Source organism: Pongo abelii, chromosome 11, assembly GCF_028885655.2.
Source record: "Pongo abelii isolate AG06213 chromosome 11, NHGRI_mPonAbe1-v2.0_pri, whole genome shotgun sequence".
In the NCBI taxonomy this organism is placed as follows: Eukaryota; Metazoa; Chordata; class Mammalia; order Primates; family Hominidae; genus Pongo; species Pongo abelii.
Genome location: NC_071996.2, coordinates 122644989 through 122655337, shown reverse-complemented (window position 1 = coordinate 122655337; position 10349 = coordinate 122644989). Strand labels below are relative to the sequence as shown.

The window sequence follows — 10349 nt, the reverse complement described above, 5'->3', positions numbered from 1 at the left end:
CTTATTGGCCAGCCTGGCTGCGGGTGACAGTGAGTGGCAGACACCGGGCCTAGCGCTCCGGGTCGCGCCGAGCCGAGCCGAGCCGAGCCGGCGGAGCCTCTGGAATCACCCTGGTCGCTGTTCCTGAGGTGAGACGTGAGACCGGTTATTGGAATCCCAGGCCCCGTGTCTGGCCTTGCCCAGGGGTGCCTGCGGAGCCCTAAGTGAGCTCGCGGCGGGTAACGGAGGAAGGGGCGCCGCCGGCAGGGCGGGGGCGCGCAGCCGGAATGTTTTGATTGCGGGCGCGCGCAGACGGGGGCGCGCGCGGGCGCCGGGGCCGCGCGCGAGGTTGTCCGCTGTTGGGAGCTGCCAGCCCTTGGCCTGGGGCCGGGCGACCCTGGGGCGAGGTGGACTCCGGTCCACGGTCGCCGCGGCTGGGTGTGGGGAGGCAAGCCAGCCCACCCGGGCTATCAGCTGTAAGGCTGACTCGATCCCCGCAACATCCGCAGGAACCCCTGAGCCCAGGCCCAGCCGGCCGGGGCTCCACGGGCCCTGGTCCACACTGACCCTGTGAGTGGTGACTTCCCTGAGGGGCAGGGCTCTCACTAGCCCAGGGAATCCCACCGGGGCCAGGCTGAGCCAAGATCCACGGCCCCCAGGGGCTGCACGGACAGGTGAGTATCACCTCGACCATGCCTGGCTTACAGGACCTAGGGAACCCACAAATTCACCTAGGATCGGGGGTCTACACTGACCCAGTCAAGGTTTCCCATCCAGAAGGTTTGCTCACCGGCTGGATCTTGTGCTAGGGAAGTAAGAGAAGGGGTTGACCGGAAAGGTCCTCTTCAGGAAAGACTCTTGAGGTTTTGTGGACCCTGAGAAGTATGTCATTTCTGAGGCTAAGGCGGGGCAATGGAGAAATAGTCCAGAGGCGCCCCTGGCCTCAGGTCTGTGCCCACTCATTCTCCATGGGGTCCCTAAGTTACTTCTTGAGACCCTGGAGTTGGAAGAGTGGCCCTGTTTAGCACAGCCAGAGGAAGTGCTCGTAGTCCTGGGCTGGAAGGGTGCTTCTTCCCCACTGCAGCCTTCCTGCTCCATGCTTGGCCTGCTCTTGGTGGGGTGTGGGTGGGTGGGAGAGTTGGGTTCCTTTTTATCCCCACTCCCCACTCTCTGGGGCCTGACATCTTCTTCTTCAGCAGCTGCAGAGCATCGAGGGCTGGAGAGGAGCACATACTGTCCATGGAGCTGGTAGGGCCATGTGCTTTTCTCAAACATTTGTTTGCAAAGTGCTTCCAAATGCTAGTTTCTTGGGAGACCGGGGTTCCCAGGATGGGCGGGGGAGGGACTCTTCTGTCCGTTAAATAGAAGATGAAACAGCCCCCAACAAAGGGATGGATTCTGGCTTTGGGCCAGGAAGGCAGCAGTAGACACCTAGACTGGCCAGAGTTAAGGCTCCCCCAGCCCTGAGCTTACTGCCTTCCTTGTGTCACTACTCCTCTGCCTCTGAGCCAAGGAGGCTGGTAGTGGAGACAAAGCCCAAGGGTACTTTCTCCTTTTGGCACTAGGCAGGGCAGCCCATGGGCAGCAGCTGGAACTGAATCAGGGTCTCTTCTTCCTCCTTATTGGCAGGTGGTCAAGGTGGACAGGGGGCGGTGGTGATGGCGCAGTTTGACACTGAATACCAGCGCCTAGAGGCCTCCTATAGTGATTCACCCCCAGGGGAGGAGGACCTGTTGGTGCACGTCGCCGAGGGGAGCAAGTGTGAGTTCTTGGACATGACAGCCATAGGGAGAGTTGATGGAAGAACATGGAGAGAGCAAGGGGCTTGTGTTCTCCTAGGGCTCTGACATCTCTATTCCTATCCCACAGCACCTTGGCACCATATTGAAAACCTTGACCTCTTCTTCTCTCGAATATCCTTTGTGTTTCTGAGTTGGAGCTCTGGGACCTTTAATGTCTCTCTAAGCCAGGTCTCTGGTGGGAGGTGGGGGTAGGTTTGACTCTAATACCTGGAAGCGGGAATGGAGCTCATCCTGAGGCTGAAAGAGGCTGGTGAAATCATCGTTAAGTAATGATAGCCCACATTTACCAAGATCTGTGTGCCTGTGTCCACTTTGTGGTGTTAATTTGTAGGAGCCTTTCTAAGGGTGAGCCTTTTTTTTTTTTTTTTTTTTTTGAGATGGAGTCTGTCTCTGTTGCTGCTAGAGTCCAGGGGCGATCTCAGCATACAGCAACCTCCACCTCCCAGGTTCAAGAGATTCTCCTGCCTCAATCTCCCACATAGCTGGGATTACAGGCACCTGCCACGATGCCCAGCTATTTTTTGTATTTTTCATAGAGACAGGGTTTCACCATGTGGCAAGGCTGGTCTCGAACTCCTGACCTCAAGTGATCCACCCGCCTTGCCCTCCCAAAGTGTTAGGATTACAGGCATGGGCCACCACACCCAACCGAGCCTCCTTTTTGATGGGATGTAAATAATCGTAATAAGTAACGTCTTTTGACTCATTCTGTGTCAGCTCTTTGTTAAATACTTCACATGCATTATCTCAGACCTAATACTCCTATGAGACAAGTGTTATTTATTCCTAATGTACCACCATGGATGGACAAAAGTTTAGAGAGGTTAAGTAACTTGGTAAAGTCACACAGCTAGAAAGTCACAGAGCCAGGACTTAAGCTTGAGTGTGTTGACACCAAAGTCTGTGCTCTTACCTGCTTTCTTTACTGACCACTTTTTCTTAACAATTATACGTTTATAATCTGCACCAGAAGAATGGCTTCACATGTATGCTCATCGGGGAGATCTTTGAGCTCATGTAAGTATAAGAAGGGACAGATGATGTGGTGAAAGAATACATCTTAGTCTTTCCTCTCCTTGCACTCAGGCTTGGCCCAACCTGCCAGTACAACTCAGTCCTAGGCTAAAACTCTGTAAACCTTTGTAGTTCAGGGACTGGGTGTGGCACCAAAACTTACAGCTTCACCTTTCTTTTTTTTTTTGAGACGGAGTGAGTCTCACTCTGTCGCCCAGGCAGGAGTGCAGTGGTGCAATCTCTGCCTCCCAGGTTCAAGTGATTCTCCTGCCTCAGCCTCGTTAGTAGCTGGGACTGCAGGCATGCACCACCATGCCTGGCTAATTTTTTTTGTATTTTTAGTAGAGATGGGATTTCGCCAAGTTGGCCAGGCTGGTCTCGAACTCCTGACCTCGGGTTATCTGCCTGCCTCAACCTCCCAAAGTGCTGGGATTATAGACATGAGCCACTACGCCCGGCCAAGCTTTCTTACAAGAAAAGCTTTCCAAGCCTTATCTCTTCCATGAAAAGAACCCAGGCCTTGGTTGGGCACGGCAGCTCACACCTGTAATCCCAGCACTTTAGGAGGCTCTAAAAATACAAAAATTAGCTGGGTGTGGTGGCACACGCCTGTAATCCCAGCGCTTTGGGAGGCCCTAAAAATACAAAAATTAGCCGGGTGTGGTGGCACACGCCTGTAATCCCAGCTACTTGGGAGGCTGAGGCACAAGAATCGCTTCAACCTGGGAGGTGGAGGTTGCAGTGAGCCGAGATTGTGCCACTGCACTCCAGCCTGGCTGACAGAGTGAGACTCTCTCTTAAAAAAAAAGATTGCAGGCCTTGACCTTGATCATCTCAACGCTCCAATGGAACGTACATTGTTCAGTCAGGAGGTCTCAGAGATGCCAGCCACAGAGAAAAGCCTCTGTTCTGCCTTGCCTGTTCCATGGCCTGCTCCTAGGCAGAGAGCCTCCTGGGAGAGAGAAACCATATAGCATTGCCAAAGGGGAAAGGGTTAGGAAGCCCTCCCTCAATCAGAAAACTCCCCCAGGGGCTTTTAACTACAACCTCAAAAGGAAATCAGAGACTGGAGATCAGAGACCCACAGGATGAAACCTTCGAGAGTCCAGTAGTGGTGGCTGAGGTTACCATGAGGTGAGGAAAGTAGGCTGCAGCTGTGGCAGCTGAGGCTAAGAGCAAAGAGTGGGCCTGAGACAGTCCTGTGGGGCTGAGGAGCAGAGAGGGCCCACTGGGAGTTCTCCAGGCCCTTCCAGTTCCCAGTCTTGTTCTGCCACCTCCAGACTCTTCTCTTCCCACTGGGTTTCACTGGGGCCTCTCTGGCTCTCAGACTGCACCCCTTCTTCCCAACTCCCCAGGCAGTTCCTCTTTGTGGTTGCCTTCACCACCTTTCTGGTCAGCTGCGTGGACTATGACATCCTATTTGCCAACAAGATGGTGAACCACAGTCTTCACCCTACCGAACCTGTCAAGGTCACTCTGCCAGACGCCTTTTTGCCTGCTCAAGTCTGTAGTGCCAGGTAAGGGCTGCAAGTCAAGAGGACACCATAGCCTTGAGTTCTGCTAGCAGGTGGGTAATAGAGTGGAGTCTGAGGCAGAAACTCATACTCCAGAACTGACTCAGGCTCAGTCTAGCAAAAATACTTCAGGATAGCAGCGTCTCTGCCAAGACTCCTTCCTCGAGGGCCACCTCTCCTCCCCTTCTTTTTCTCCACCAGGATTCAGGAAAATGGCTCGCTTATCACCATCCTGGTCATTGCTGGTGTCTTCTGGATCCACCGGCTTATCAAGTTCATCTATAACATTTGCTGCTACTGGGAGATCCACTCCTTCTACCTGCACGCTCTGCGCATCCCTATGGTAAGACTGGGAAGTTGGGCAGTTAGCCCATAGTCTAAGACGTATTGGGAGGTGTGGGTGTATTCCTGGGCATCAGTTATCCTTATCTGTCATTGACAAGTCAGGAAGTGTCTCTTAAGCTCACAACCCCTGAACCTCACTTCTAATATAGGGCAAAGGGGTCAAGGCAACAACCCCACCTTCCATACCTTGTCTCTTCCCCACCCCACCCCGCAGTCTGCCCTTCCATATTGCACGTGGCAGGAAGTGCAGGCCCGGATTGTGCAGACGCAGAAGGAGCACCAGATCTGCATCCACAAACGTGAGCTGACAGAACTGGACATCTACCACCGCATCCTCCGTTTCCAGAACTACATGGTGGCACTGGTTAACAAATCCCTCCTGCCTCTGCGCTTCCGCCTGCCTGGCCTCGGGGAAGCCGTCTTCTTCACCCGTGGCCTCAAGTACAACTTTGAGCTGATCCTCTTCTGGGGACCTGGCTCTCTGTTTCTCAATGAATGGAGCCTCAAGGCCGAGTACAAACGTGGGGGGCAACGGCTAGAGCTGGCCCAGCGCCTCAGCAACCGCATCCTGTGGATTGGCATCGCTAACTTCCTGCTGTGCCCCCTCATCCTCATATGGCAAATCCTCTATGCCTTCTTCAGCTATGCTGAGGTGCTGAAGCGGGAGCCGGGGGCCCTGGGAGCACGCTGCTGGTCACTCTATGGCCGCTGCTACCTCCGCCACTTCAACGAGCTGGAGCACGAGCTGCAGTCCCGCCTCAACCGTGGCTACAAGCCCGCCTCCAAGTACATGAATTGCTTCTTGTCACCTCTTTTGACACTGCTGGCCAAGAACGGAGCCTTCTTCGCTGGCTCCATCCTGGCTGTGCTTATTGCCCTCACCATTTATGATGAAGATGTGTTGGCTGTGGAACATGTACTGACCACCGTCACACTCCTGGGGGTCACCGTGACCGTGTGCAGGTGGGCCAGGGCCGCAGGCGGGAGCAAGCCGGCTAGCATTCCTGGGAAAGGCATACATCTCACCATGATCCTGATCCCACTAGGTCCTTTATCCCGGACCAGCACATGGTGTTCTGCCCTGAGCAGCTGCTCCGCGTGATCCTCGCTCACATCCACTACATGCCTGACCACTGGCAGGGTAATGCCCACCGCTCGCAGACCCGGGACGAGTTTGCCCAGCTCTTCCAGTACAAGGCAGTGAGTGGAGTTGGAGTTAGGGCCTGCTAGAGACTGGCTGGTAGCTCGGTGGTGAGGGCTGCTTGCTCCTTCCTGCTTGCTTGTGACCTTGGTCCTGCCCTTTTAGGTGTTCATTTTGGAAGAGTTGCTGAGCCCCATTGTCACACCCCTCATCCTCATCTTCTGCCTGCGCCCACGGGCCCTGGAGATTATAGACTTCTTCCGAAACTTCACCGTGGAGGTCGTTGGTGTGGGAGATACCTGCTCCTTTGCTCAGATGGATGTTCGCCAGCATGGTCATCCCCAGGTACTGGGAGAGGAGGGAGCCAGGTGGCCTGGGATGATACTGGAACATACAGTGTCTTTGGGAAAACCACAAAAAGACACCTCTCCTGAGTCACACAAAGGCAGTCCTATACCAGGGGCACACTGCTTGGGAGCCTGGGCTGAATTTCAGCCCTAATTTGCACCCTTGGCCAAGCTCCCTTAAGAAAGGCACAACACGGCTGGGCGGGGTGGCTCACGCCTGTAATCCCAGCACTTTGGGAGGCCAAGGCGGGTGGATCACAAGGTCAGGAGATCGAGACCATCCTGGCTAACACGGTGAAACCCCATCTCTACTAAAAATACAAAAAAATTAGCCAGGCGTGGTAGCAGGCGCCTGTAGTCCCAGCTACTCGGGAGGCTGAGGCAGGAGAATGGCGTGAACCTGGGAGGCGGAGCTTGCAGTGAGCCAGGATCGTGCCACTGCACTCCAGCCTGGGCAACAGAGCGAGACTCGTCTCAAAAAAAAAAAAAAAAAGTCACAACACAAGTAACTGGCTCAGCATGCGGCCCCTCCTGGGTCTAGGGGGGGCACCAGTGCCCTGGGAAAGATTGACAGTGCACTGTGGTCTCCGTCCTCCAAGGGTAAGGCCTCGCCGCTAACAGGAAAGGTGCAGGAAGGCTCCTGGAAGAGAACAGTCCTACTTACTCTGCTCTTCCTTGTGCAGTGGCTATCTGCTGGGCAGACAGAGGCCTCAGTGTACCAGCAAGCTGAGGATGGAAAGACAGAGTTGTCACTCATGCACTTTGCCATCACCAACCCTGGCTGGCAGCCACCACGTGAGAGCACAGCCTTCCTAGGCTTCCTCAAGGAGCAGGTTCAGCGGGATGGAGCAGCTGCTAGCCTCGCCCAAGGGGGTCTGCTCCCTGAAAATGCCCTCTTTACGTCTATCCAGTCCTTACAATCTGAGTCTGAGGTGTGTTCCTGGGGACTGGGAGATGATGGGCAGAGTGGACTTCAGGAGCTGGGAGTTGAGGACGGGGCATGGGGTGGAAGGCTTCCTTCTGTCTCTTCAGTATGTGCCACTGGGGCCTGAGATATAGAATACTAGGGGACCCCAGAGACCTTTCTCGTGCCTCAAGAATTCTACCTACCCATTTCATTGATAGCCCCTGAGCCTTATCGCAAATGTGGTAGCTGGCTCATCCTGCCGGGGCCCTCCACTGCCCAGAGACCTGCAGGGCTCCAGGCACAGGGCTGAAGTGGCCTCTGCCCTGCGCTCCTTCTCCCCACTGCAACCCGGGCAGGCGCCCACAGGCCGGGCTCACAGCACCATGACAGGCTCTGGGTGAGTAAATCGGAGCCAAGATGGGAGGGCACGGCAGCCCTCAGCAGCTTGTGTGGGTCTCAGAGAAGTTCACAGCTGCTGTCTGTCTCTGTTGGGAGAGACAGGGTGGATGCCAGGACAGCCAGCTCCGGGAGCAGCGTGTGGGAAGGACAGCTGCAGAGCCTGGTGCTGTCAGAATATGCGTCCACAGAGATGAGCCTGCATGCCCTCTATATGCACCAGGTGAGTGCACAGCTAAAAAACAGAGTAGAGGGTTTAGATGCGGAGAAGCAAGACCGGGGTTCCAAACCCTTCTCTGCCATTTACCTGCTCTGCCACTTCTACTCCCATATCTACCTTCTTAATATCCTTTTTAGCTAAGCGTGCTCTCATCCAGGGCCTTCAGACACTCGCAGTTTCCCCTGCCTAGAATCCACTTCCCTGGGATATCCAGATGGCCTCCTCCTTCTCCTTCTCGGGTCTCTGCAGCTGCCGTTTCCCTGAGACTTTCTCTGATCACTCTCAGTAAAAGGCTCCCTTGCCCACCCTCCTGAATCTTCCTGTCTTAGTTTTCTCCATAGCATTTAGCACCATGTGACGTACCATGTTTTTTCCTTATTTATTTGCTTATTCCATATCCCCTGTACCAGTATATTAGCCTCACAAGGGCTGGCATTTCTGTCTGTTTCGATCACTGCTATCTCCCCACACCTAAAAGAGTGCCTGGCACTTAGACCATCAGTCAGTTTGTTCCTGAATCAAATGAATAGGTAAAATGAGGGCCATTACAACACAGGCTTCTTCGGGGGATCTGCTGTGAATGTAACCTGTAAAGATCAGAGGTATATTACACACTATTAACATAATAGGTGCTCTGAGGCAAGGATTCTCAGGGAAGGGGTAAAGCGGGAACTGACTGATACCAGGTTGGAGGGTAGCTGTTTCAGATGGATATCCTTCTGTCCCCCACTAACGAGCCCCCCATTTCTCCAGCTCCACAAGCAGCAGGCCCAGGCTGAACCTGAGCGGCATTTATGGCACCGCCGGGAGAGTGATGAGAGTGGAGAAAGCGCCCCTGATGAAGGGGGAGAGGGCGCCCGGGCCCCCCAGTCTATCCCTCGCTCTGCCAGCTATCCCTGTGCAGCACCCCGGCCTGGAGCTCCTGAGACCACCGCCCTGCACGGGGGCTTCCAGAGGCGCTACGGCGGCATCACAGGTATCCAGTGGGGGTATAGGAGGAAACAGAGGCTGCAGGGAAGGGTGGTTCTTCCAGGGCCTCTCAAGGGGAGGAAAGAGGTCTGAGGGAACAGGCCCAACGACTCACCCCCCAAGCAGCCCCCCAGCCCTGTTCTTCATTCTTGTGTTCCTTCTATGAGTATGCTTACTCTTACTTGTCTCTCCAGATCCTGGCACAGTGCCCCGGGCTCCCTCTCATTTCTCTCGGCTGCCTCTTGGAGGGTGGGCGGAAGACGGGCAGTCGGCATCAAGGCACCCTGAGCCTGTGCCTGAAGAGGGCTCGGAGGATGAGCTACCCCCTCAGGTGCACAAGGTAAGGGCCCCGGAGCCTAGGAAAAACTGCCAGAAATAGTAATTTCCAGGGTGAGGTAACAGCTTTTCAGGGGAAGGAATGTATGCCCCACCCCCATACAGAGATACTGCACCCTCTCCTCCAAAATACACTACCCCTTCTTTTCTCAACTGCTCTGGAGGGCTTGGTTTTTCCTTACCTTACCTCCCCAGGAATCAACCTTTCCTGTCCCTTTACCTCTAGGTTTCTATGGGGCTAGCAGGTATCAACCAGTAGCTGAAGACTATTTCCATTACCAACCCTTTCTCTCCACAGGTATAGACAAGGCTGAGCAGGTTTCCTGTGGCCCAGGATGGAGGCCATCGCTGCCCTGCCATCCCGTCTGCCTGCCATGGGACGGCTCCTCTGAGTGTTGCCTGGCCCCACGTGTGTGGTGTTTGTGTGTCTGTGCCTGGCCAAGGGAGGTGCCAACACTGGGCTTGCCACAGCCCCAGGAGAGGAATTTGGGGCCTAGGAACTGAGGGCACACGGGACTCTAGCCTCATCCCCAGGACCCCCTTGGCTCAGAGTGTGGTGCTAGAAACTGGTCCCCAGCCCAGCCCCAGTACTGCCACCTTTACACCTACCCCTGCAAGTCCCCAGAGGGCTGCCCACGATAGAAGCTGCCAAGCAGGGAGAACGTGTGCCAGCTGTGGAGTGGGGAGGTTGGGCCTGGACCCTCAACCCCTGCAACCTTCCCTAGCCCCCTCAATAGATGAGCAGGTCAGGCTGTGGCCCTTACCTCACCCGCAGTTCTCGCCCAGTGCTGCAGCCGGCTTACCTCTCTCCGCTTCCTGCACATCACTGGCCTGTGTGTGCTGCTTGCTCCTGTTCTGTTCGCTTGCTTCCGTTCGTTCAGCTTTTGCTTTGCGTTAGGGTGAAGACCCTAGCCTCCAGCTCCCCTCAACGCTATATTTTGACACTAAGAAAGAAGGTTTCTAAATTGTAGGAGCAGGATGGAAATACTTTGCTGCCCTTTCCACCTTTTAGGATGGGCCCCCAGGAGACTGAGGTCTTCCTGGGCCCTCATTGCTGCTTATCGTACCCCCATCACCTGCACATGGGACAGACCGGGCTGGAGGGTGACCTTGGCTGTGTACGTCCCAGCAAAAGAGCTCTGGCCCGCATCTCGCTGTTCCCTGGAGGGGGATGAAGGGCGATGCCTCGCCCGAGGCTTTGGGCTGCTGCACTGCTGCATGCTGGGACTGCTCCTACTGTCTGTCCCACCCCTCACCCAGCTGTGGTCCGGCTTTGGGAGAGTGGTGAATTGCGCTGCCCGAACTCGGAGCGGAGCAGGGTAGGGACCGTGTACAGCTTGATAACCCTTAATAAAAAGGGAGTTTGACCAGACTTCTTG

At 55.1% G+C, this 10349-nt stretch overlaps 1 protein-coding gene across 9 annotated transcripts; it reads left to right on the top strand.

Moving 5' to 3' along the window:
* The first annotated feature begins 3 nt into the window (after nt 1-3).
* On the top strand, nt 4-10342 carry ATG9A (autophagy related 9A). Of its 9 annotated transcripts, none has more exons than XM_024243006.3 (17): nt 4-128; nt 489-653; nt 1176-1227; nt 1609-1740; nt 1849-1892; nt 2734-2798; nt 4151-4312; nt 4511-4652; nt 4869-5617; nt 5701-5854; nt 5961-6140; nt 6826-7074; nt 7268-7446; nt 7551-7668; nt 8419-8641; nt 8829-8974; nt 9269-10342. In XM_024243006.3, exons 4-17 carry the CDS (start codon nt 1638-1640, stop codon nt 9272-9274), a joined length of 2520 nt encoding a protein of 839 aa, XP_024098774.1. In that variant the 5' UTR covers nt 4-128; nt 489-653; nt 1176-1227; nt 1609-1637; the 3' UTR covers nt 9275-10342.
* The last annotated feature ends 7 nt before the right edge of the window (nt 10343-10349 follow it).

Excerpts from the sequence above, each read along its gene's own strand:
- ATG9A (XM_024243006.3), top strand. The coding sequence starts at position 1,638 with ATGGCGCAGTTTGACACTGAATACCAGCGCCTAGAGGCCTCCTATAGT. Across the intron at positions 6,141-6,825 it reads GCCAGCATGGTCATCCCCAG|TGGCTATCTGCTGGGCAGAC; the intron begins GTACTGGGAGAG and ends TTCCTTGTGCAG. Across the intron at positions 7,669-8,418 it reads ATGCCCTCTATATGCACCAG|CTCCACAAGCAGCAGGCCCA; the intron begins GTGAGTGCACAG and ends CCATTTCTCCAG.